The sequence below is a fragment of the Elgaria multicarinata genome, chromosome 2 (genome assembly GCF_023053635.1).
Source record: "Elgaria multicarinata webbii isolate HBS135686 ecotype San Diego chromosome 2, rElgMul1.1.pri, whole genome shotgun sequence".
Taxonomy (NCBI): domain Eukaryota; kingdom Metazoa; phylum Chordata; class Lepidosauria; order Squamata; family Anguidae; genus Elgaria; species Elgaria multicarinata.
The window spans coordinates 148,577,891-148,605,411 of NC_086172.1; the positions used below are offsets into that span (position 1 = coordinate 148,577,891).

At 40.3% G+C, this 27,521-nt stretch overlaps 2 protein-coding genes across 2 annotated transcripts; one reads left to right on the forward strand and one right to left on the reverse strand.

Moving 5' to 3' along the window:
- Nucleotides 1-4,898, forward strand: SLIRP (SRA stem-loop interacting RNA binding protein). The gene is made up of 4 exons (XM_063117918.1): nucleotides 1-106; nucleotides 2,468-2,526; nucleotides 4,157-4,264; nucleotides 4,765-4,898. Exons 1-4 carry the CDS (start codon nucleotides 34-36, stop codon nucleotides 4,837-4,839), a joined length of 315 nt encoding a protein of 104 aa, XP_062973988.1. The 5' UTR covers nucleotides 1-33; the 3' UTR covers nucleotides 4,840-4,898.
- SNW1 (SNW domain containing 1) lies at nucleotides 4,836-27,521 on the reverse strand. Its single transcript, XM_063117917.1, has 14 exons — nucleotides 27,432-27,521; nucleotides 24,179-24,332; nucleotides 18,604-18,765; nucleotides 14,011-14,106; nucleotides 13,823-13,929; nucleotides 13,095-13,199; nucleotides 12,933-13,002; nucleotides 11,427-11,492; nucleotides 9,970-10,086; nucleotides 9,242-9,383; nucleotides 8,439-8,535; nucleotides 7,308-7,425; nucleotides 5,642-5,808; nucleotides 4,836-5,556 (listed from the first exon to the last, which is right to left on the reverse strand). Exons 1-14 carry the CDS (start codon nucleotides 27,443-27,445, stop codon nucleotides 5,358-5,360), a joined length of 1,614 nt encoding a protein of 537 aa, XP_062973987.1. The 5' UTR covers nucleotides 27,446-27,521; the 3' UTR covers nucleotides 4,836-5,357.

The following is a 27,521-nucleotide window of genomic DNA, read 5'->3' on the forward strand; positions in this document are numbered from 1 at the left end:
CGCCGCAAGTCTTTTTTTCCCTCTAGTTTCAAGATGGCGGCGCTAAGGTCTTCTCGGCGGGCATTCGAGGTGTTCGTTGCCCGCGTACCTTGGACCGTGGCTGGAAGTGAGTGAGTGAGGAAAGGAAGTAAAGGGAAACGTTTATTTCCTTCTGAGAGTGATGGGGTGTGATTACAGTGATAAGTGCCCCTTTTGTCGTCTTAGCCCGTTAGCCAGCGATGGGATCTCTTTCCTCGCCACCTTGGGTGGTTGGTTGCAAGGCTCTTTTTTCCTTCCCGCTTCAAACATCCCAGAGAAACAGGCTAGGGAGAGATGGGTCGATGTCCTGGGTGGAGGGTGGTGATTGTCTCTTGGGGTCGTACTCCTACTTCTTTTTTGCAGAGCGGAGGCATCGAGACCATTGCAACTCTGCCACCTCTCCACTCCACGCAGGATCCATTGTAGGCATATCTTCCTTTTCCCCTCCCCTCCTTTTCTGCAATTCTGGAGTGTTTTGTCTCAGTATTTGATACGAGCCCACCAGTCTCCTTATCGAGCCTTACCTTAGAAAGAGGTAGTATGTTGAAAGTATTTCGAACATTCAGAACCATATTATCATGCAGTACGTCATGCCCAAGATAACCTAGTTTGCTTAGTGTTGGACCGGCCTCTTTAACAATGTGCTCTGTATTGCGACACATCCGTGTGTTTAATTACAGGAAAACAGACACTTGCTCATTTTTCTCAGTACAATGTATGGGAAAATCTTGGTGTGGGGAATCATAGAAAAGTAGAGTTGGAAGGGGCCTATAAGGCCATCAAGTCCAACCCCCTGCTCAACATGTTGTGTCTTCTACATTATTGCTCTGCCCTTCCCAGGGATGCATGGTATGGCCAAGACCAGGCAACAAGTTTCATAGACAGTAGCTTTTGAACCTAGGTTTTATCCCCTACACTCCATTATACTTGCTCCTATCTGAAGTGAGCTGTAGACATTACATTTACAACTGTAAAAGCTATTGTATATCACTTTTTTTAAAACCAACACCCTCTAACCTTTCTTTTACGGAATTTAAGGTAGTGTGCATAGAGCCCTTATAGTTGATTCTCCCCATCTACACACTGGCTTGGGTTTAATCTGTCATTTAACTGACTGTGATTTTTATATGCTCCTAATGGATTTGGGAGGGTGCTTTTATAATGCTTATATGCATTTTGTTTTCTTTGTGAATTTTGTTATTAGAAGCAGAGGTACAAACGTGACCATATAGAAGTGCAGCTTATGTGAGGTTCATGCATTATGGAGCATCTATGGCTTTTGCTATTAATGTTAGAAGTCAGGGATAGGGAATCTCTGGCCTGAGTGTGGAATAGAGCCCATGAAAAGACCTATCTGAGCTGCCAGCTTTTCCGGCAGGCTCTTGCACCACTTTCACCCCCAGATGAAAATCATTGTCTTCAATCAGCAATTGATCAGAGAGAGGATATTTTCCCCTGCTTCCACCCACCCTTCCAACCATGTTGTGTTTAGGCTTTTAAAGTTTCCCTTGGTGTCTGTGGAAAGTCTAAATGCAGCAATGGGGCATTTGGGGAGGGGATGTTGCTGCTAACCCTCCTCTTTCTTCTCTAATGCTGGAATCCTTCCTAAAAATTGCTCCTCCCCTACTGCAATTAGGCTTCTAAAAAAATTAATTGCAGTAGGGGCATTTTCAGGAGGGAAGAGTGTGTATGGTATGCTTTGAGTCTGGGGCAATGCTGTCATGGGCGTGGTCTCACCCACTGCTGGCATATGGTTCCACAACATGTTTGCCTGCAGCCAAATTGTCCCATGGGCTGAAACAGTCATGGGGTCTAGCTATAAGACCTGAGAAAGGAACCATCTGAGCACAAAGCAATTGCTAAAGTCAGATGAAAGAGGGCCCATAGTGTATATGGTGTTCACAGTAATTACCCAAATACAATCCATGCATAAAAGTCCATTTGAGGATTGTATATAGAAATACAGTATCTGAGTAGGCAGTGATGCAGTTCGGTGTGTCTGTTCCCATGCATTAGGCTTCTTAAAACTTTGGACAGAAATGCACTGTGAAATAACCTCAGGGCTAATATTAGCATGCAGCATTTTGGGGCAGCCGCAGAGGGCTCACTTTCCCAGGAAGTCATACTGCTAATTGTCTGCCCTGTGTCGTTTACATTCTTCCCCCGCCTGACACTCTTGAGCAGCCCAGGCAGCTGGGTCTAGCTACCATTTAAATTTCCCACAACACGCATAAATTTATGGAGAGATTTAGATGGTAGCTAAGCCCAGCTTCTCAGAATGCTGCTGTCCGCTTTGGCCCACAGCTGCCAATAGGTAAGCCCATAAGGGTCCACCAAAGGAGAGGGGGGGGTCCATCAGAATATTTAACTGAGAGCCAGACATGAATGGCATGCATTCTGTTGACTCTTCCCCCTCCCTCTGATGATGATGATTATTGTTATTTTGCAGATGAACTAAGAGAATATTTTGCTCAGTTTGGCACTGTGAAAAAATGCTACCTGCCATTTGTGAGTATCCTTATTATGTCACTGCATCCAAAGTAAATTGTTGTTTGAGTGGTACTTGAGCTTTGGTATTTGACAGATCAAGAGGCCAATTCTTATATACCAAAGGGGTTTTTCTTTTTAAACCTAACAGTTAATATGATATTGACCAAGGCAGCAGGGTACCTGCCCCTAAAAAACTAGTTTTTCTAAACTGCAAAAAAACAATGGGAATTAACTCATCATATTTTAATACTGTTAGCCTTACATCTCATTGTATTAGTTATGTATTTAAATTGTGATTGTATAAAATACATTAAATTTAAGGAGCAGATCCAATGTCATGTAAGTGGATTTCCACTAATTTCCTCCCTGAAATCCCCTCCAGAACTGCTTGCCCCCCCAACAATTTAGAGCAGATGGGGGGGGGCTGCAAGGCAGAAGTATTGCCGTCCCCCATTCTGCTGATGGAAGATGTTCTGTCAATGGCATGTGCTAATTGGAAACAACCCATGGTTGGGTACAAAAAATAAAACTGACATGTTAATATACATACTGAACAATATCTGTCGGTATATATTTGGTGTTTTCAAAATGCATCTGAAAATTATGACATCTCAAAACAAAATTTAAACCACTAGGCAATGTAGTATTAACTTTGCTGTCACCTTCAGAACTGTATCTGCATACGTTTAGTAGAAGTCATCAATGATTTGGTCTTGTTCTCTCCATGCATTTTACCAACTCTTTCTTTGTATGGCCTTTCAATGCACATTTGTATCTAAGGGCGTCTTCTTACATTGTGGTTGGCACTCGGGTACCAATATCCAAAGAATATAAAACTCAAGCACAGTTCATCCCCTTTGAAGAACATACATTTCCCTCCTTAAAATATATACAAAACAATCCTGTTCCATCGCTGCTGGTGTATTTGAAAGTGATTTGTATATACATATGTGCCTTTCATACCTTACAATAGGCATAATCCAGCCAAATTTGAGCACTTAAATTTATACCATTGAAATCACTATACGTTTGTACTTAACTCTCCCACTGAAATCAATAGAACTTAAGTACACAGCATTGGCTATAATGCACAAAGTACAATATATATTTTGGTCTCTGGTATTAGCAACCAACTACAATATGTCACCCAAAAAGTTAACCCTTTTCTGTGTAGTATTTTATTAATTTACAGTGCAATTCTATACATGTCTACTCAGAACCATGTTTTACTGAGTTCAACAGGGCTCACGTGGTGGTGAGGGGTTCTGGGATTGCAGCTTCAGCTTTCCATTTATCAATAAATACCAATATAAAACTGGCTAAAAAACAGTAATTACCGGTGTCCAGTCCAAAACTAGATTTCCCATGAAATTCTCAACCCTGTAGTATAAAGCAACTAGTAAGCTTCCAACAAATCAGTTCTTGTAGTCAGTGGAAGAAATGGCAGGGGATTTTTTTTGTGTGCTTCAGTAAATATTTACCTTTTGAGTCCCAGTTTTCTAGATAACTGTTGGGCAGGTAGCATATGGGAAGTGCAAACAGGTTGATTTAGGTTACATTTAAGCAGTAGTTGGCCACTGATGTAGGATTTAAAAGTGAAAACCTGTTCAAGTGTATTAAGTAATGTACTTGTTTCTTGGATGATTAGGATAAAGAAACAGGATTCCACAAAAGTTATTGCTGGGTTGGATTTTCTACAGAAGAAGGTCTAAAAAATACTTTGCAGAAAGACTCTCATATCCTAGAAGGAGTTAAGGTAAACGGCTTTGTATTTTGTACATATTGAGTTCCATGTTTTAGCCTTGAACTAACAATTTACTTTAGGGTAAACATCACTTTAGGGTAAACATCAAATGTCTCCGAGAACATGACTAAGTAGCCTAGTTATTGCACATTTCAAACCATCTTCCACATGTTGTCTGTAAAAGTTATTTATATAGAATTCAAAACCAGTATAGTCATAAAGGTTTCATATGATGAATGTGTACAGCTCAATTATTTATGAATCTGTGCCTGAAAATTATAAGAGTAATCTCACCTATGAGGTTATCTGCATTAATAAGCAGATCAGATATTTCTTTTGGCTAAAAAAGTTTATTAAGAGCTTGAAATGAGCCTTGATTAAGAAACTTACAGAAACTTTGTGAAGGAATTGGCTTCAAATTGTGCAGAATTTGTAAGCATATCAGAATTCTAATGGATATGGTTTATTTCTTCCATTGCTTTTTCAGTAATTGTGTCTATTATTTTTTTCAGCTTGATGTCAAATATCGGAAAAATGACCTTTTTTCAAGCGAACGGTCAGACAGAAGAATTGCTGACATCAGTTAAAGGAAGGAGTCTTTATTTCACTGTAAAGAAACTAAAATAAACTTGGATATGTATTCTCAGTTCACTGAATCCAGCTGTTTCTCTAAGCTTAAAATGAACTATACAATCACAGCAAGTAAATCACAGTACCCTTCCCCCTTTTAAGTACAATACAGCTGAGGCAGGGCAAACTATGTACAAGGGGAGTATTATCAGGTGAAATAACCAGCTTTAACTAAGAACAAAGTAAATCAAGCAGTGTATTCCAAACTGAAGACAAGGTAACAGAGCTCCAGCTATGTAGAAACAAAGGAAAACAGCACAGCTAGAGTCCAAGATGCAGAAACTATGTAATCCAGTGGTCCTATTTTTTTCCTTCCCTTTTGTTCCATGGGTTAAAGTGTCCTATTAGAAGACTCGTGGAGCATTATATCCACTACAGAGGAGCTGCCAATTGGTTAAGACAATCCTCTGCAGTCTGTTTAAAATGCTTGAAGTATTGAATTCAGTTTCACTATCTAGAAAAAAACCCCAATTCCTTACTCTTTTCTTCTCTTCTTGCCTTCATGCTCATGTTCTTTAGGACGGTTACTATCAGAAGGCCTTTTTGAGCCCCCATGCTGCTTGGCTTCCTCCAAGAATTTATCTAGACCAAAAGGATCCTCCTCAAACTGAACTGGTCCTTCTCGACCTCTTTGTCTGCGATCTGAGCCAGAAAATTCCTTGTCAGGAACAAACCTATGAGAGTAGAAAAAAGCAATATATCTAGTGTTCTAGGTGAAAAAACACAATTAGGAAAAAACAGATTGTTTTGTTTTCATACCTGTTAGTAGTTTTTATGCGTGCCTCCAAATCATCACCATACATGTCCTTGTCCACATTTTTACTGGGCCTATAGATGTTCTGGGCCATGTCTTTACCACTTCTCCAAGGCTGGTCATAGACATTGTAAATTTCATCTTCTCCTCCAGCAAAGCCACTGTCCATACCCTATCAGAGCACAAAATTGGTCTGTATTATGTGGATACTAACCTGAACATCTGCCAAAAATATCCTCAAAAGTCAACATTAATAAACTTTCCTAACTGCATTAGATGGATTGCTAGTCAAAGTCAGAAAAGTACCATTCACTGAGAGGGGCCGATCTACACCAAGTAGGTTATGACACTTTTAAAACGGTATGAAAACTGTATATGTAATGTGTCTTGGGCCTGAACAGTTGTCATAACCATTATAAGCATTAGTGTAGATCCTGCCCAGATTTCCCATACTGGTTATCACAGCATGTTACATTTGGCCAGTTCCCAACACTGTTACATACTATGGTGACTAAGAAAAAAGACACCGGATTGAATTATGCAGATGAAGGGATGGATTGATTCTAGAACGTTTTGGGCACTAGGGAGTAGGCTTAGGATTGTATCCAATGGCATCACTCTGTTAGTACAAAGTTTTTACCACTTGTACAAGGAAGAAACAGAGATTTCTGCAAGTATTAAATTCAATATTTTGGTTCTGCTTGCACAAGCCACTGCCAACTCATTATAACTTCATTAGTCTAGGTCTTTGCAGTTGCTGTCCTGCTAGTGCTTGAACAACCTTGTACCTAGAGCTGGATACAACCCTTTGCTTCCTCTATAGTGGTATCTGAGGGTGCTACTTTATTTCTCTAACTTAAGTGAAAGTGCATAATTTTGAAACACTAATGCAACAAAACTTGTCCTCAATTGACAGGAATTCTGCAGGCTGCTGCCATGTGGCTTTCCCCCCATGCATAGCCATCTCTAAACATTGCCCTCATATAGAGGGGTTTACTGGTATATTAGCTTCCACTAAGGTACTTATTTTTCATTTTAACGTATATGCTGAATATACCCAACAGCTCTAGGCAGTGGCATCCTAGAATCCTGGGACTGCAGGGAGGAGAAGCTTTTAACTGTTTGGAGGAAATGCTGACAGCTTGATTTCCTACACCAAAGTCCTTCCAATATATAGTTGGATGGGGACATTCCAACCCAGGCTACAGTGCTTGTCTTAATAGGGGCCCCTTGCCTGCACCTTCCCTAGGTCTGCCAGGCAACAGTACCCTTCAACAGTACATGGTGACTGCCCCTTCGTTGCCAAAAAACCCTGTGAGTATATGCATCCCCAGATCCCAATTCCTACCAATACTTTCATCAGCAATGACACAGTTCTATACGCACACTTGGGAAAAGTTCATAGCTCCCTACTTGTTTAATCTGAGTTTGCAAGTATGTAGCAACACAAATTTTGGATAATTACAGGCATGGACTCAACTGCTAAAACAACCACACAGTTCCTTAGGTTTAAACAGTGAACCACCTGGAAAATCAGGAGATAAATATAAGCTACTCAGTATATTGGTGATGTTGTACAATCCCTCTATTATTTACAAGTTTGTGCTATATATCCAACCAAAATCACTGTATTTTTATTTTTTTGCTTCGGTGTAGCTCGGATTTACTTACCTTACTCTGGTTGAAGAGCCTCTGGTCATACTGGACCTCATTGGATGTCCGAGGGTTAGGAACACCCAAAGCAATGACTTCACTAATATCTCTGTTCTCATTCCGCTGCAACTTTGACCTGAGTTAACAATATTGTATCTTTGTTAGGTTACAGTAGTATCAACCATGTGAGAGAAGCCGTGACTCTTAGCTTGACCTTTGACATTTCTATTCTCCGTAGGTGTTGTTCTACATTGGGGATTTGGCCAGACATAATTTGGGGATGCAGTGTTCACTTGCTAGATCTAAAGAATTACTTAGCCCACACAACAAGCTTGCACTAGCCCAATGGATCATTTGGCTTTTTCTTTCTTCAAAAAGTTGACCTTTCCATGACCAAAATAGCTCACCATACAAGATTATGGGTGCTGATTCAGAAAAAAGTCAAGCTTAAAGTTCTCTTAGGTTTATGGAAGAAGTGTCATGATTCTTTGGATTTTAGTCCACGTCTTCAAGTAAGACGAAGAAAGGTACTTTTCAAAATATGTCAACCATCCAAGAATTTGCTAGAGGAAAGACAGCTAGTTTGGATGACGTAAATGGTGGAGGCAGGAAAAACATCTATATGATACAGTGGGGTAGGGGGGCCTGTCATCTTCAAACAGCAAACCTTTATCTAAGTGTATGAATATAATAGTTTATACTCCTTTCTAGATTTTCTTTTTTGTTTTCCAGGCAACAGTAATACTTCTGGAATTCCCTTGCTCCTATCAGCTGTAGGGTGGGCTATGTGGGGCATCCTAGTACACCTTTAGTCCCTCCTTTGGGATGGATAGGGAACAACTGAAGAAACAGTGCTATAGTGTCTTGGCCTTCCTGCCTCCTATCAAAGCTTCTTCCTCAAAATACACCACAGGAAGAATACAAAACTTTGAATATATACATACACAAACAAGAACTTTCTCTGAAGGCACACTCCTACCACTCTCTTAAGAATGTGCCACACTACATTCTGACAAAGTAGTGCAGTACGAAAGAGCAAAATGGAGATGCTGATTTGTTGTTAGATTTGCATGCATATTATTCTACAACACTTTCCATTTCACTTGTCAAGGGGTAAGTTCCAATTGTACATTAGCTGAACAACTTTACCTTTTGTCAGGGGCCGCTCTGGAAATATTCCGGTCATGCTGTCTCTCTTTTCGCCTGTCGTGTCTGATTTCATCACGTTCTCTTGCTTCTCCATCCTCTACAGATACATTTGAGATTCAAAATGATACACAGTCATCACTATGTGGATTTAGTAATCAATACCATGGCAGAAACTGGACTAAGTTTTCAAAAAATTAAAGTCCCTGAAATCATCATCTATTACCCGCATCTCCCTCTGGATCGAGGTGGGGAACAACACTAAATAAAATATAATACATAAAGTTAATTGCTGCTTGGTTTTACCCTGGCTGTGTTTTTATTTTGTATTTCATATTATGCTTTTATACTGTTTGTTTTATATTTTGAATGGTTTTTATGGTTTTAAGTTTTGTAAACCACCCAGAGAGCTTTGGCTATTGGGCGGTATAACAATGCAATAAATAAATAAAATAAATAAATTTCTGCACAAGTACAAGAAATAGTACATTCTTCTCCTATCTATCTTTAGATGAAACAGATGTTCACCAAAGGTTATATGCTATGAAAAGAAGTATCTTAAGGCTGCAATCCTATTTGGAAGTAAGTACCACTGAACTAAATGGAACTTGCTTCCACATGAGTGGCATGCTTTTCACATGAGAAGCACCTTGCATCTAGAGACAGATTGGCAGAATGAAGTAGTCCTTGATTACTACAGATTTGTGGTAGTCTTCCTGAGAAGTTCATTAAACTCTTCAAAGTCCAGTACAAATGTGCTATTGGAATATGTTATGAAAACACCCAAGAGGATGGGAAGGTGGTACCTTTCTCTACATGAGTTTTGATTCCAGCTCTTCGCTCTCTGGCTTTCTGGGCCATTTCCCTGAGCTTCTCCTCATGTTTCTCTTTTTCCTTCTGGGCCATCTTCCGCTCCACCTGGGCTCGCATCTCTACAGCCTCACGAGCCTGCACAAGATTCAGAGGGATAAAAACAGTAAGAAGAGTAGCAGAAGACCTGACCTTTATGCTTTGAGTTGCAAAATAAAACCACATGTACAACCCCAAATCTTTAGCAATGAGATTTATTTTATTTATTTATTTAAGGATTTTTATGCCGCCATTCAGCCAAAAAAGGCTCTCACGGCGGCTTACAAAAGTATTTCTTGACAGTCCCTGCCCACAGGCTTACAATCTAAAAGACATGACACAAAAGGAAAGGGGATTGGGAGGGAGGAGGAGGAGGGGGGAAAGGAAAGCAAATTCAGGCACTACAATCTTAGTTGCAAAGTTCAGCAGTTACAGTTGACAGCAGGAGGGAGGGGGCTCTCAGCTGGAGCTGGACCCAGGCACGGTGGAGAGGTGCCTGGCTGCTGCTTCCTCCCTTTGGCCAATCAAAAAACCAGATAACCTGTGGTGTAGAGTCCATTCTACACCACTATCATAAAGTTCTGTTTCCAAGCAACTGATCAAAAGTTGCAATGCTCTTCAGATTTATTCCATGGAATCAAATCACTCAAAAAGATGCACAGTAGAGAATAAACAATGGTCTGACCTTTCTGTCAGCAATGTAAAGAGCCTCAGCCAACTTGGCGAAGTTTTCATTGATGTGTACAGTCTGCAGACCTCTGCCATCCGCAGCCAGACGCTTATCTAATGGAATAGTGTAACCCTGGAGTAAAAACAGACAAACACACAATCACCAAAAGGAGACATGGGGTGCTAAGAAAGCTGCCTCTGGTGCTTACTCATCATTAGAATGCTCCAGTGAACCTGCTCTTTGTGTAGCTGAATAACTAGATGCATTGTTTTCAGCTCTTCATTTCTGGCTGAGATTAATGAAAAAACAACAAAAACAAATAACCCTTCAGTGTACTGCTAATGTGCATTTGCAACATATACCAATTCCCAGTTTGTGGAATTAGTTAATGTGATGATATTCCATTAGTTCAAACTGTGGCTTTAAAAATTATCTTTATTTTCCTACTTGTTCTGTATTTCTGGAGAATCTTAGCCACTGTTTCTATGACCTAAGAGTTTATGCAAAACATCAGACAAAGCATTGCCCTTGTGTCTGCAGTACAACATTGTCTTAGTAAGACCTACTATGAAATTTCAACAAGACAAAGTATGATCCAAAAAGCCACAGGAATTCATCACTACTCTCCCCACCCCTGCAAGCACTGAACTGTCAACAGAATTGGTCTCTTTTCTTCTTTGAACAGGACAACACAGGGTCCTTGCAAGAGAGAAAAACAGTTCACACACAGTAGGAAAAACACAAAGGCGGCTGTGGCAACTGAAGACAAACTGGTTTGTCATAGCACATGTTTTCCTAAGCAACATCATGCACCTCAGAAGTTGGATTAAGGTCGTGGATATATACTCTCACTGTCTGAGATACACGTTTTTTGCATGCAAACCAGTTAAGGGTTTTATATTTCTCACATTTGTATTCTTCCCTCCCTCCAAGGAGCTTAGTGCAGCACACATGGAAGGGTGGTGGTGGTCCCAGTTTATCCAAACAATCCTAGGAGGCATACATTACGCCACAGGACCAAGGTCACACTACAAAGGTTATGGCTCAGTGGTGATTACAGTTGGGGTTGATTCCAGTTCTTGTAGGTCCAACACCTATAATCACCTTGATAAAGAATTGCAACTGCAATTCCTTTGGCACTTAAGGCTAAAGAGCTTCAGGTCAAGCTAGTTTCATACCCTGCACACTATAGTACTATGAGAATTTTAAATATTTTCTTCTGTCTAAACACATTTGACCATTGAAAAAGAGCAATAGACTTTCTAGCACGCTCCTTGTTCTTGTCATCTTTGCAGTTCTAGTATATAGGGAGAAAGAGAGCCAAGGCATATCATTTAAATCCCCTTTCTGAAAGCAGCTGGCTTACTCAACTTTAGATGCTTTCAAGTAACATTCAAATTGCATATTGGTTTTTTGAGGTGTTTCCCAGCAGGATGCAACATTAGAGGCTGACGTTATGACAAGTTAATTACCTTTGCATTTTTCCAGTTTGAAATGCAAGGAGGAATTTTCCATTCTTGTTGCTCCTTCACAGTCATCTGAACAGACAAGAAATAAAGATTTTAGATTTTTACCAATGGGAGGGGGATTTTTCCCATTCTGAAATACAGTGGCAGAATAATTATGAAACGCCAAATAGCAAGTGTCAACAAAACACACAGCAAAATGGTTTTTCCAGCAACTGTCATGTTCATTCAAGCTGTATGTAAAAGAGAAGTTCTTCTCAGCAATTCAGAGTATATCAGTTGAATTTTTAAACTGTATATATCAGCCTTCCTCAACCTGGGGCCCTCCAGATGTTTTCAATTTCAACTTCCATCAGCCCCAGCTAACATGGCCAGAATACTGGGGATTGTAGTTCAAATTTTTTGGAGAGCAACCAGTTGGGGAAGGCTTGCATATATTAAACTTGGGGAGGAATCAATTCATTCAGGCCAAGTTGCAAAACAGGAACATCTATGTAAACGCCCCCCCACCCCGGCCAGGTGAGCATAATTCATATAAACTTCACTGGTGACTCTGAAAGCTACTTCAGCAAGGAGTAGCCCAAAGAACATTCTGGGCATCTACAAACCACACCGCATTACCAAGCAGTTAACAGGAACAAAGAAGGTTTATCATGGCAAATTGACTACAGAATAGTACTTTTCTACACCTTTCCAGCTCTACAACATCCTTTTTCAAATGTGGTAACCAGAACTGCACACAGTATTCCAAGTGTGGTATCACTACAGATTTATATAAAGGCATTAGGATATTGGGAGTTTCATTTTTAATCACTTTCACAATGATCCCTAGCATGAAATTCACCTTATTCACAACAACCACACACTGGACTGATTTTTTCATTGAGCACTAGGATCCCAAGATCTCTTCCCTGGTTAATCATTGCTAGCTCAGACCACATCCATGAATACGTCAAATCAGGATCTTTTGCCCCATGTGCATCACTGTTTACTTACTTACATTGAACTGCATTTGCCATTTTGTTGCCCATTCCATCCAGCTTGGGGAGATCCTTTTGAAGCTCTTCATAATCCATTTTTATTTTCACCACCCTGATAATTTGTTGGCATCAGCAAACTTGGGTATCTTACTGCTCACCTCTATCTCCAGGTTATTTATAAAGAAGTTAAAAAGTACTGCCCCCAAACAGAATCACAGGGGACCTCACTTATAAAATTGCGAAAACTGCTATAATTATGAGAACTACAACTATAGTCAGCAGTTACATCCGGAGCATGAAGCAAAATCTACATAGGCAGCACCAAATTTACATTTTCCAAGGATCCAAACTCATCCTATTCTACATCTTGTTTCAAAATGTGGGAGCCTATGATTTCCCAAGGCGGAGGGAAAACAGTTCTTGTCCAACGGCCCTCAACAGACTGTCTATTGTAACACACAACTGAACACGCCATATTCCATCCATCAGATGACAAAAAAGTCCAAAAAGAGGACAGCTGAAAAGCGATTACCTTTCTGCTGGGAGAGTGCATTACAGGAGCTGGAGGAGATGGTGGTCCACGAGGAATTTTCTTGTTAATTCTAATGTGTGAAAATCATAGCATAATTAGAAATTTAAAGTCTCCATCACCCAACCCTCTATGGCATAAGAACCATAGATTTCAGAAACTCACTTGAATCTTGGTGGCTCCATGGGGTCCTTTTGCATCTCCACCATTCTAATAACTCTCTGTTTTGCACCAGAGTTGAAGGCCACACCCTGTTGTGATGGTGTATATCTGAAAAAAATAAACCAGGGATTTGGCTATCAATTCAGAAAATCTTACCATTTGCTCTGTTTTCCCCTTACTGACTATCAGCATTTCAGTTTTGCTCACAGACCCTGGTTTGCCAAGATACACCTTAACAGAAGTGCAGAAATGAGCACATGTAATTAGCTGAAAAGTCACTGTGCTTTGAAACTGTGCACATATTGACTAGTAGGCTCTGTTTCAATCACAGAACTGAACCTGATGTTCCAATTTCACTGGTAGGACAGTAAAAAAATCTTTCCAGTTGGATACACTACACCCTGGACTCATATCTTTGAAATGAGCCTCATAGACATAATTGCGCTAGTCACTTTTATGGAGCATAAAGACCATCTCATATTTATCAAGAAAAAAATTCATTTCTAGAAATAAGCCAAGAAAGAAACACATACAGCCACACTGTTTTCTCTGCATAGTGACATTATGTTCTTTGCAACAGGGCTAATAACACATTTCATTAAACAGCAATAACTTAACACTTGTGTAACTGCTTGTGCCCTTGAATAATCATTCTGTTTTACACTTGCAAAAAGGCCTTATATTAAACTTTCTATGTAAAAAGGTTTAAACAATCCAAAAGTATCCAATACCGAATGTATTGAGCTGGAGCTAGTTTATCAGCTGCTCGGACTGGCATGGCTGCTGCAATTTTCTGGGAGACCGACTTTTCCAGGGCTGCTCGGGTCTTTTCTGTAAGCTGCAATCAGAAATGTTACATTAAACACTTGGACAAAATGCAAGTGGTTCCAATAGTTATGTGCATCACTAAGTACAATACCTCTCTGACAGCTTCCTCATCAGGTCTTTGCAGCTCAGGGTCATCGACATTCATAACTTCCTTTGGAATCAGGTCTGTGTACTTGCTGTAAATGACCTGAAACATTGAAAACAGCACTAAGAGGAGTGGGATACTGTTGACAAAAATACAGAATGCCTCTAGAGCTTTAAAAATTGGATTAGCTTTCCAATATAGAGCAGGCTGCATAAGCACTAAACACATCAGAAATAAGCTTAGAAATGTATCTAAAATTCCTAACTGCCAGCCCTTCATAGCACTTTAAAAAATTCCATGATTCTAGAGTCTAGTTTCAAGTGATCAAGTATCTGGAATTCTTTCATATTGTATTTGAATATATTTTGTCTATCTATTGCTAGTGAAGATGGAAGCTAATTGTTCTTTCTAGAACTGAGCAAGACATCAACCAAACTGTTTTCTAGGCTCTTAACCTAGTGGTGAGATTAATACTGTCTTTGGAGTCATGACTCAATTAAAAAAAATGAATTTGGAATTAACTACTGCAAAAATTATGTATTATTTTGCAGTAGTTAAGCTAGGTCAGCTGGGGCTGTGAAGGTGCTGGACCAGTGCCTGGAGGCTGTAATGGGCTGGATGAGGGCCAATAAACTGAAGCTGAATCCTGATAAGACGGAAGCTCTGTGGATTGGTGGTTTCCGAGTCCGGGAAGTGGGTAAGCGACCTGTTCTGGATGAGGTGGCGCTCCCTCTGAAGAAGCAGGTACGTAGCTTGGGAGTACTCCTTAATCCATCATTGTCACTGGAGGCCCAGGTGGACTCTGTGGCACGGAGTACTTGGGGTCAGCTTCGGCTGATCCGCCAGCTACGGCCTTTCCTGGACAGGGACAACCTAGCCACAGTAGTGCATGCACTGGTAACTTCCCGATTAGACTACTGCAATGCACTCTACGTGGGGCTGCCCTTGAAGATGACGCGGAAATTGCAGCTAGTGCAAAATGCAGCAGCTAGACTGCTGGCAGGTACATCTTACAGAGCCCACATACCCTGTTACCCTGAAAGTAAGACATCCCCCGAAAATAAGACCTACTTCCAGTTTTGCCTCTCGCTGTAATATAAGGCATCCCCCCGAAAATAAGACCTTTTTTTTTTGTTCAACAATAAATGTGTACCGTATTCTTCTTCATGGAAAAATAAGACATCCCCTGGAAATAAGACCTAGCGCATCTTTGGGAGCAAAAATTAATATAAGACACTGTCTTATTTTCGGGGAAACAGGGTAATACTGGTTTTTAAAGGAACTGCACTGGCTGCCTATACGCTTCCTGTCAGAATTCAAGGTGCTGGTAATGACGTTTAAAGTCCTAAACGGCTTGGGACCTTGATACTTGAGAGAGCGCCTCTCCTTATATATGCCTGCCCGAGACCTTAGATCTGTTGGAGGAGCCCTTCTCCGCATCCTACCAATGCAACATATACGTTATGATGGGAAAAGGGAGAGGGCTTTCTCTGTGGTGGCACCCCGCCTGACTGTGGAATGCCCTCCCCTTGGAGGCCCAATTGCCGCCAACATTGATTACATTTCGACGCCAAGTAAAAACATGGCTTTTTAATAAAGCCTTTGATGGTTAAACTCACTGGCACATTGTTTTAACTGTTTTAACTGCATATATTGCTTTTAAATTATATATTGTTTTAACTTGGATTATGGTTTAATTTGTTTTTAACTGTATGTTTTTATCTGTACGCCACCCTGAGATCTTAGTGATGTAGGGTGGGATATAAATATTTTAAATAATAAATAAATAAATGTATTATTTATTTGTTAATCTGTATTTTGCCTTAATACCAACTGAGGTTCAAGGCACCTAACAGTAAAATACAAAATAACAATCAAAACATAACAGGTAGATAAAAATGTCAATGGGGAGAGCAATCCTATGGCCCTAGACAGTGTCTGGCGGCCATAGGATAGTTCAGATTCCTGGATCTGAGGTTGAAGACAGCGCTTGGACCTCGGACCCCGGAGTGCTACTTCCCTGTCCCCTCCTGCTTGCAGCCGGTGCGGAGAGAACCATGCTGGCTGCCTCTCCGAGGTTGCAAAACCAACTTCAGAGAGGAGGGAAATGGGGTAGGTCTGTGGACGTGGAGGGGGCTGGTGAGGGCAGCTTACAAAAAATCCTCCAGTATCTCCAACCTTCTTCTCTCCCACTCCGCAGAGCCCCAGCTAGACAGCCAAAAAAGCTCATCTAGCAAAAAAGCAGAGTGGGAGGAGCATGGAAGCAAAGATTGCCTCCACGTTCCTCCCATTCTGCATACAATGCTGGTTGGCCTCCGAGTTCAGAGGCTGACTGGCATCCCCAGAGGATTGTGCCCTATGTCCCAGTTGCAAGTAAATACACCATCCATCTATTCTGAAAAGGCAAAGTCAGACTTTGAAAGTTGCACAAATGGCAAACATGAAGTATGTTTGGTAGATACCACCCATAGAGGTTAGTTTGCAAGTAATTCTAAACCACAATTTATTGTTATGAAAACAAGCCACTCTGAACCTCAGGAACATATAGCTCCCCACTCTCCTATGGTGCAACTGTGAGTAACAGTTCAGAAGCTTTTACTTCTGTTTTCCGTTAACCAGAGTTTACTTTATCATCTGAACCTGACAAACTGGCTAATCTTAACTGTGGTTAGTGGAAACGAACCAACTACAAACTGGCATGCAAAACTGGCTTTTCTACTAACCATATTTATGATTAACCACAGTTTGTTGGGTTCAGATCACACATTAAACTGTGGTTAATCTAGAATGGAAGCAAACGTTTCCAATCTCCTCATGGTTGGGGTGGGACAAGCCCAAAGCTAACTGAGGTATATTCTTGTAACACTAAACTATGTCTTAGTGTTACATCTAAACTAGAGTGATTACCTTTTATTAATATTTGAAGCAGGAATGAGAACTGGAACATGCTTGTGTCAATGTGCTTTAATTAATGAACGATTATTAATTAGCTGTTTTACTATGTTTTCTGTCAACACTACAGTTTTTGTATATGCTTTGTGTAGCTTTTTCCTGTAAAAACTAAGATAAAACTTTAAGAGCGTCTCTGCAATGCCCTGCCTCTTAATATTCAAGAAATATTGCCCACTTCTCCATTCAGCACCTGGATTAGGCAATTGTGCCTCATCAGGATACACGTATAAAGGCTGGGCCTACCAAAATAAGCTATATAGCATTTACCATGGCTCACAGGATACCAAATAGTAGCTCAAAGCTCTTTATTTTGTACGGAAGCTTTGAAGAATGGGAAACAGTGTAAAAATCTGCCAGGATTCAGCAGAAACAGTAACACATTTTTCTTTGTGGCCCCACTAAGATACTTCTGTCATGCCACCATGTCATGTCTTTAGTGGTGGCTTGTTCTTTCACCTATGTAACAGGCAGTAATACTTCAGAGGTTTTTCAAAACATTGCTCTGAGTAGCAGCTCTCCATCATGATGGCATTTGCATAGCTATAAAAGCAGACCTGCAGCTCAAATAATAATTTAGCAGAGGAGCCATTTACTAATTTTCATCCGAGTATCTCAAAATTAACAGTCCCTTAAATGAGCATCAATAGAAGTACATCTCACAAAGCCAAGTGAAGGACATGTGAAAAGCAATATTTCTTCATGGCAATTAACTATAAAACCCCCAAGAATCTCAAAGCATGAAGAACCAAGCTTACTTGAGGAGCTCAAAATATCCCAGGAAATGAGAGAAGACAAAGATGTTCTCTCAACATTAAAATGAGTATACTCTGAATAAGTTCAAGCCATGATTCCACTGTTTATGAAAAGAAACAGTAAACAAGGCAGAACAAACTTTTGCACGTAGACTAATAAGATGGCCAATATAGCAATCTCTACCATTGTTGTCCTTAAGTTCTTGGATCCAAGTAAAGTGGTGGCAAAGCATCTATTTCTATAGTGGGTTTCCCATTCTACAATGAAGCTAAGCATAGACACCAATTTCTGCTACCCTTGATCCTAAGGAATTGGCAATGGAATGGGCAGGCAACCAAAGCAGTATGGTGAGCACCAAATCCCTTAATAATTAGTTGCAAGAATGAAATGTATCACCTCTGCCTTAATCACTCGAGGGAAACACTCTAAGGCCTAGGTCTACATATGTAGGAGAGTGAAGTTCTAAGTAGGTAAAATTGACTCTATCATTTCAGATTGTAGACAGATCATTTTTGAATGCTACCCTGAAGACTGAAGTGGTACATTTGACTCTATCACTTCATTTTATTACATGTGAAAACCAGGCCTCTGCAATCTTGACTATAAGCCCTTACATGACTGGTCACCTTTTTACAATACACAGACACTATTAATGTATTTCTGTATTAGAGTGTAGCAAGTCAGAAAAGTCGCTTAACTTTTGCTATACATTATGTATTTTATACATTAGATATACATCTCATTTTTAGTGCTGTTTTATTGGACTTATAAATGCTGGATGAGTTGCTCACAACTATTTTTTTTACCAGTTTACATCACAAATAGCAAACTAAATGAGGTAATACCAATTTCCGTATGTATGCTCCAAACAGAAACATTTAAGAATTCTATTACCTTGTCTTTTGACTGCCCCTGCCGAGCTATAGCATCGTATTTTATTTTTCCTTCTGCATCGACCTGAACAGCTAATGCATTGGACATTTTCTTCTTTCGGCCCATATCCAGAGGATATTGAGCAACGTGAATTTCTGGGAAAGCGCCTCCATCTCCAAAATCCTATACAGAAACAAAAGTGGAAGTCATTAGGGTAAGGGCAAAAGAGGCAAAAAGTCAATCTCATTAGTACAGGAATACCCATTTAAAAGGCAGCAACCGTGGTTCAGATCCAAAGCTCTTGGGTATACTTTAGGCAATGAACCGATAAGGTTCACTATGAGGCTGCCACAATGGCAGTCAAAAGAAAACTGAGGGCATAGGCAGGAACCCGCTTGGGACATGCACACTGGGATGGTGGGGGATGGTTCTTCCAATAAATCTGTAAGCTATAGAAGGTTCCTAATATAGAAGGCAGGTGGCTACTAAGAGGAGGGCTTTCTCCGCTGTGGCAGCCCAGTTGTGGAATGAGCTCCCCAGAGAGGTCCGCCTGGCGCCTACACTGTACTCCTTTCGTCGCCAGCTGAAGACCTTTTTATTCTCTCAGTATTTTAACACTTAATTTTAACTTAAATTTAAATTTTACTGTTCTAACTCTGTATTTTAATCTTATATCAATTTTGCTGCGTGGTTTTATCCTGGTTGTGCTTTTTATACTGTATTTTGTATTTGTGCTTTTAACCTGTTGGTTGTTTTATTATGGTTTTAATTATTTATTTATTTATTTATTTATTACATTTTTATACCGCCCAATAGCCAAAGCTCTCTGGGCGGTTCACAAAAAATATTTTTTGTGAACCGCCCAGAGAGCTTCGGCTATTGGGCGGTATAAAAATGTAATAAATAAAATAAAAAATAAAATAAATAATTGAGTCTCTGCACAGGCACAGCGCCCATATGTGTGATGCATAGAGATTACAAAGAATAACTAGTTACACAGTTCTATAGATCCGGAGCCTACTATACGAACCTAAGGCTACAACGCTAAGCATTTTTGTTATCCCATTTGCAGCCATTATGGCTTATTTTGGACAAAACATGCTTAGGAATGGGTTACACGCATTTTATTTGCAATTAATCAGCAATTGTATACTTTCAAATGTATTCTAATTTTCCAAGATTAACAAAACATTGTTCAAGCTGCACTAAATGAGATTATATCGGAACTTTGATTTCAAGTAATCCTAACGTACTGACTGGGTTCAGATGACACGATAACCAAGGGTGGGTTAAATAGTCAATGGTTGGTTATTGTGTCATCCATTGGGACTTTTTCTCACCATGGTTGGTTATTTGGTGGAAATAACCAATGCTGTTCAAAGTTGATTATTTAAACAATCGTTGGTTATCATGTCGTGTGTTGGGCACTGTTGAGTATTTCGTTGCACACAGTTGGGTTATTTTCAGCAACCACAGAGGCTCCTGGCAAGAGCAACCAAAGCAGCAGCAGCCGCTTTAGACTAGCTAGCAGAACTCGCAATGGCTGATGAGATACCAGTGGGAGGATTGAGAGAGGGCGGGGAATGTGTTAATCAAACACACCATTGACTAATAGTCAACTCGATACTGGCCTTAATCCGTTCCATGGTTGATTATAATCATGTTGTGTGGGTACCTCTTGATAATCAACCGTGGAGTTGACTATTAACCCACCATTGACTATTGTGTTGTCCAAATGTAGGTGTACCTAAAAATTAGTATTTTACTGCAGCTATGGGTTAATATTAAATTGAATGGAAATGTCTTAACAGGGCAAACTATTTTTGAAAAATTGAAGGACCAATAAAGCTATTTTCTAAAAAATATATCATATTGAGATAACTTGTGCAGATAATAATGGTTATTGGATTAAATGTAGCAATGATCTTGGAAGTAATATTTGAGATGATATATGGTATATTTATGGTCAGTGAACATGAAATAATTACCTTGCATTCTCATCTTTATAAATTACTATATGCTCTCCAGCACACTGCTGCTTCTTTTGTTATGTATATATTGTTGAATTTTGGCTGAAAGGCTCACAAAGCGCCATACAAAGGAAAGCAAGATTATATCCAATGGAGCCTTGTGCTAGCAGAAAGCATTTCCACTCGTGGTATGTAGGACGTCCATTTTTTTTCAATCCACCCTAGACTCTTGAAAGGCTGTTCCTGAGGGTTAGGGAACTTTTCTAAACAATATTGTATATGGCACAGAAGGCCAAAGTAGATAAAAACCTTGCATGAGCAACAGTGCTTTCCACTAGCACAAAACCACCATTTAGATACAAAACAGCAAAAATATTACAAGAAAATGAATCAAGCATTAAGTAGTATGGACAGAAACAAGGAACTTGATCTTCATAAAAAGCCAATTGGATCTGAATTTGAATTTATTTACTTATGGTCACAAGACCAGCAAAACAACACAACAATATGAGCACATATATTACCAAACCGACGGAATAAAATGGGACTATAAATAAAACAGTATATGATAACAATTAATTAGTACATGTCCCACATTTTTTAAGAGATTAAAACATTATCACAGATGATATCATCCCACGCCAACAAGCAATTGCAGCAGCACAAAATTTAGCCACCTTGGAGGTTATCTGAGAGTTCTGATCAGCTAAAAGATAGTCTGTATGGAACACATCAGATCTCCCAGGTATTCCTTGTAAAATAGGAGTGATGGAAGTATGCTGAAAATCACAATAAAAGGAGCAGTACAGCAATACATGGTCCACAGTTTCTATCATGTCAGCTTTACAGGGGCATAGGCGCTGAGAATATGGGATATTATTATATTTACTCTCCAAAAATGCGGAGGGAAGCACATTAAATTTAGCCTGTGTGAACGCTTTCCTGTATTTTGGAATAGTTAAAGAAGTTAAATATGTTGCAGGAAGGAGAGCCTGCCCTCTATCTCTAAGTTCAGGATATCAGGTTGCTGCTCCTATATGATCTTGTAACTCAATGTCATTAATACGCTGGTATATATCCTCCTTGGCTTACCAATTGGAAAGTGATAGTCATCACCATCTGTCAGAAGGAAGAAAGGGATGGAACCAGATGCACCTCCTGGGAAAGAGAATGCCAAAGCCTAGGTGCCACCAATGAGAAAGCCCTGTCCTATTTACTCACCAAACTGATCTCAAATAATGGTGCAATGTCACATTAGTGAGACTTAACCTCCCCCTGCCTGCACAATAAAGACCCTCCTGGGTGTTGCAGCTATGCTAAAGATCTAATACATATATAGTGGCAGTGTCCATACATAGGCATGTCAGAAACAATGTTAACAATATTTTATTTGTTGCTGCTTGCAACAAAACGCTCAATAAGTGGGGAGGGAGGAGGAAATACCGTCAATAACAATGAATTGGAATATTATAAGATATGGTAAAAAATATTTAAAATGTGGAAATGCTTATCTTTCCAATAATGGAGGAAAACAGGAGCATCATCATACAAGGATGGATTGTGGTGATAATTAGTAAAATAATTGGGTATTTTATAAATCAGTTGCATAATTGTTTAACTGGCATTTATTTGAAGTGGTAACTAGTGCCGGCAAGTGTCGTGCTATTACTTTTTGTATACATTTAAAAATACATAAATGCAAAAAAAAAGAAAAATCCTCAAAAGTAGGGCAATTAAAAAGAATGATTCACTTACAACATGTACTGCACTACGGGAAGATGTTTAAACATTGGCTTAGATCCACAGACGACCATGTGCAAAGCACCATCTGGGGATAATATATTGCACCAGATGTGGTGCTATCCCAGAGGGCCCCTGACATTTGAGGGTCTTTGGGTATGTGTGTGCAGGGCACTGTTCCCAGAATGGGGAAAATGAAAAGCCACCACATGTGTGTGGTAGCAACTTTGTGCTTCTCCAGACACAAGGCACTATGAGGAAGGTCACAAAAAAATTGTCTAAAATATATTTGTAATTTCAAAAAGCACTTCTCAAGGATTGTTATATATTTTTTCAATCCCAAGTACTGCCTCAAACGGAGCCTAATTTCCCCCCCACAGAACTACCAGTTCAAAAACTACAGGCATAAGAGATCAATAGGTGCTATTTGAAGCCACGATTCAGCTGGTTAAGATGTAGAATCCTTTAATTAGCAGTTCACTGTGCAATCCTATGCATGTCTACCTTGAAGTAAACGCTATGGAGTAAAAAAGGGATTTATTCCCAGATATGTGTGCATAGGATTGCAGCCTAAAACTCTGATTATATTAAAAAAGGAAACCAAATAATGGAACTGAAAAGAAAAGAAATTGAAATGGTAAGTGCTACAGCTGATAAATTCAGCTTTCGGTTACTGTACAGCAGTTTTCTTTTACTACATATATTCTTTAAGTCTGTGGTAGTTATGTGATATTAAAATTTATTTGCCTTTTGAGTTCTTTTGGGCAATAGCCTTAAAGTAACCACATATCTTGTAGGTTTTCCACAGCAGTTCTTTACAGGGTTTTGAAAGACGTTTCTAAACAAATTAGTGCTACACTCTTCCAGCCTTTTCAATGTACTTCACAATCATTAACCTCTAGGCTCTCACAGTAGCCATGTGAAGCGTTTTATTCCCATTTCACCCATCGAGGAACCAAACCCAAGAGATAATAACTTCTCCAAGGTCATACAATGATTGTGTAGTATAGATGAGCTGTGAATCCAGGCATCCCAGGTCTGCATAACATGACCCACCAAGTAAATGCAATGCACCTGCCATTTATTTTGTTCTGTCAAATGTTCAACAATCCCCTGCTTTTGCAGTCCTAGGGAAGCAGGAGATTTATCAAGCTTCTGGTATTTCCAATACATGGCTGGTAGGTTGTGGTCAACTGGTGAGTCACAAGTTGGGCAGGCATGCTCTGTCCATTGGACCTCACTGATTCTCACATTCAGGGCAATTTCTAAAACCATGTTTTGTCTCCCAACTTTTCATCATTTACAGGATAGCCTGCATATTTATCCCTGTGATAGATGTTTCTGCTACAACCTTGGGCTGATGCAGTTGTCAAATTTAAACTGAATTCTGTGAAAAGGAAGCATATTAACAGTTTTTAGTGTTTTTGTTCCATGTCAAGACATCCTTATAAAATATTCTGTTGTGTGAGAGAAGAATGTAAGAGCCCTGCTGCATCATTTTATTTATTTATTTATTAGATTTCTATACCGCCCAATAGCCGGAGCTCTCTGGGCGGTTCGCAAAAATTAAAAACATTCAAAGTATAAAACAACAGTATAAAAATCAGGGGTGGATCTAGTTCCGTTTCCTACAGAGACCAGCCCACAAAGACTATATATTAGTCAGCTTCCCAAGAAATATGTTTAACTTCATTACTATTTTGGGGTGGGGAATGTTTGGTCAAGCACTAACAATATGGTAGGTGCTATTTAGGATACAGAGAGCAACAGAGAAACTAACTGGAATATGCATGTTAAAGGCCCTTACATTCAAAATGCAAGGTTTCATCTTTTAAACGTAAATGAAATCATTATTCGTGATTAGAACTGTGCACATTACTATTTACCTCCAACATCCGTGGTATCCATCCTTTCCGATAACCATAAGGGGGAGGCTCCCTTCGTGATGACACCAACGCAGTCTGTCTCACCCTTTGCGATCTTGCCCTCTCTTCTAATTCCAACTGGTCCTGAGATAGCTGTGTTGGTGCTGGTAAAAAACTGGGCAAACAGAAAAGGAGAAATTTAATATTTGCACTCTATTTGTACAGAAAGGTAGATAACACATCCAATATTCTTTTTTCCATCGAAATATTTCACAAAGGAACGAAAGTTCTGCCTTTGATTATGAGAAGTTGTTTGCAATGTTAATGTAGTGCTGATCTTTTCAGAAAGATGGCAATTACAACAAGGTAGAAGGACTACTTTTCCCTCTGTTTGGGGATTTTCAGTGGATCGCTCTTCACCCAGGCCAAATTACAACCACAGTCTCCTCATCATGTCGACAGCTACGCTATGGTGTTCTTTAGAACTTCTGAAATGAAGTGCACCTTCCCTATCATGTGGCTTGTACTTCACCAAATGAGTAGGAAAGATGAGCTTCCAAGTGCTATTGGTTACCCTGTAAGAAACACATGATGGTTTGCTGTTAGGAACTATTTTCTTCTCTACGTCTCAGATCACTGCTGATACAAACGCCAAAGTAGATTAGTAGAGTCCAGCACTGAGTTCAATAAAGTACCATATGTACTCATAATGAGACACATTATTCCCAGGCTCAGGAAAATGAGAATATAGCTCCATTTTGCACTCCACATGCCAAAAATGAACTGTTCATATGTGAGGGGAATGAAGGTTCCAAAACATGGAACATCTCTCTCCAATTTACCACTAGCTCTGTAGTAGGCAAATGCCAAACAGCAGCTCCAGTGGCAACCAGCCTAAAATATAACTATTATCTCTTCATCAAGTTGAGAACTGTGCTATGGTGTTTTATGGAACTCCTGAAATGAAGTGCACAAAGATGAGATTCCAAGTGCTAATGGTTTTATTTTAAAAAGACCTATTTTAGTGAACACCAGCTCCTGGATGACCACACAAAGTGACACCCACCCACCCCTTGAACACCCAATTGTTCTGCAGAGACAGGCAACACCCCCTCACCCAATTCTTCTGCGATTATTATTTATTTAAAATATTCATATACTACCCTTGATTATAAAGTCACAGGGCATTATACAAAATTCATTAAAACAATTAAAATAAAATATGAAGACAAGAAAAAACCAAAAAAATATTGAAGTATGTATTAAAAATTAGCAAATGCCTGGGTAAAACTGCATTTTTCACAGATGCTGAAGCACCATCAAGGATAGAACTTATCACACTGCAGGGGAAAGATAATTCCAAAGGTGGGGCACAACAGAAAAGTCCTCCTCCAAGTTGCTGTCAGATGTACCTATGCAGGTGACATGACATCCAGGAGGCCCTGATTTGTATCTCTCAGTGAACAGACAGGTTAATAAGGGAGAAGGCAGTCCCTCAGGGAGCTTGGTCCCAAGTTTTTTAGGGCTTTAAATGTCAATAACATCACCTTGATCTTGGCCCAGTAATATATTAGCAGCTACTGCAATTCTCTGAGGAAATGTGTAATAAATTCAAGGTAGGCTGCCCCATTCAGCAACCTAACCACTGAATTCTGCATTAGCCACATTTTCTGGACCAGTCTCAAGGAAAGGCACACACAGAATGCAATGCAGTAATCCAATCTTGAGGTTACCAATGCATGGATCACTGTGACCAATCTATCCCTATACTGGAACAACTGAAGCTAGTAAAAGGCACTCCTAGTCACCAAGTCCACCTGGGGAGTGTAGCCCTGTCCAGAGCAGGTAACCTACCTAATTACTGGACATAGGAGCTGCCCACATGCAGTGTCTCCAACTTGTCAGCATCAACCAAATGGTCCTCATCCAGACCCACCACTGCTTCCAGGCACTGATCTAGAACCTGAACAACCACAGCTGACTCAGAAGACACAGAGAAAGAGATCTGGGTGTCATCATGCCCCAAATCACCCAATGACTACTCTCAACAATATTTAACTGAGGGACCAAGGAGTATGAATAGGCTTGTACTCCCCTATCTCTCTCCCAATAAAGATCATTCATCATGGCAACTACAGCTGATTCTGTTTGACATTAAACAGCATTGGGAAATGAGAGTACCCAGCAACACCCCACATGACAATGACATGCAGTCACCCAATACAATTTGGTACATTGGCTCAGCAGGTGTCTTCTACCCTCAACCTGCAGAGCCTGTCCAGGATGATGCCACGGTTTATAGTATCTCCCCTGCAGCCACCCAAAATCTGCTCTGGAGGATTATGGGACCCTCCGAAGCAGACTTCAAGAGAGGAACTGCAGGGGGAAAGGAAGTTCCTGATGTATCGCATGTTGTTGAATGTAGTCCTCATGATTAATGTATACAAGTGCGCGGATATCATATGAAGACATTCACATGGCTTTCATGTTTTTTTGCTTGGTTCATACATGCATGCAGGTACAGCCCTTGATTATTATACCCCTGATGAGTTGCAAGTGAAGGTGTAAACAGATTCCACAAGAAACATTTTATTTGCAGCAACGCAAATTGAAATCTAGCGAAGTATTGCCTTGACTGTCTCTGGTAGTGGCTCTCCAGGGTTTCAGGCTTGAATCTTTCCCAGCTCTATCTGGAGATACAGGGGACTGGATTTGGGACCTCTTTTACGTAAAGCATGTGCTCTTCCAATGAGCTATGGCTGTTTGATGCAGCAGTTACCAAGTGACTAACCTACGTCCGATATAGGAAATAATCGGCCCACGGTGGTCGTCAGAGAGGTTAATCCAACCCCACTTCTGAATCACAGCGCACATTACCCCCACCCCACCCCACTCAATCTATCCGTAGCGGGCAGCCAAGACCTTCCCTTCTCTCTCTGGATTGCCGGTCATCCAACCAAGCCCACCACTCCCCATAGAGCTGGAATTTCCTTTTCGGAAAAGGGCTTTGCAACTGTAGTTAGACGCACCGAAAGGGGGAGAGGGAGAAAGGCCGCCCGGTAAAACAGCGAGGCGGCCGGATTGAGCTCTCAGGAAAATCCCCGGCTCAGCCCAGGCCTTACTGGCGTAACTTCCCTACAACCCAAACCATTTCGTAACCGACGACGGTCAACGAACAGCCGGGACGACGTTAAAAACAGAGCTAACTCAGGGAAGGAAGGGGCAACCTGGACCCTCTTCTTAAGGATCTCTCGCTTGGAGCCACGAAACCAACCTGGTCAGCGCCATCTTGTTGTTCTCCTCCTTCCTCTTCTCTGGGCCCGGTGGCGGTGGTGGTAGTAAATGACAGCCTCAACAGAGCAAG

Excerpts from the sequence above, each read along its gene's own strand:
- SLIRP (XM_063117918.1), top strand. The coding sequence starts at position 34 with ATGGCGGCGCTAAGGTCTTCTCGGCGGGCATTCGAGGTGTTCGTTGCC. Across the intron at positions 107-2,467 it reads ACCTTGGACCGTGGCTGGAA|ATGAACTAAGAGAATATTTT; the intron begins GTGAGTGAGTGA and ends GTTATTTTGCAG. Across the intron at positions 2,527-4,156 it reads AAAAATGCTACCTGCCATTT|GATAAAGAAACAGGATTCCA; the intron begins GTGAGTATCCTT and ends TTGGATGATTAG.
- SNW1 (XM_063117917.1), bottom strand. Across the intron at positions 13,003-13,094 it reads ATGGAGCCACCAAGATTCAA|AATTAACAAGAAAATTCCTC; the intron begins GTGAGTTTCTGA and ends TTCACACATTAG. Across the intron at positions 5,809-7,307 it reads GGCTCTTCAACCAGAGTAAG|GGTATGGACAGTGGCTTTGC; the intron begins GTAAGTAAATCC and ends GTGCTCTGATAG.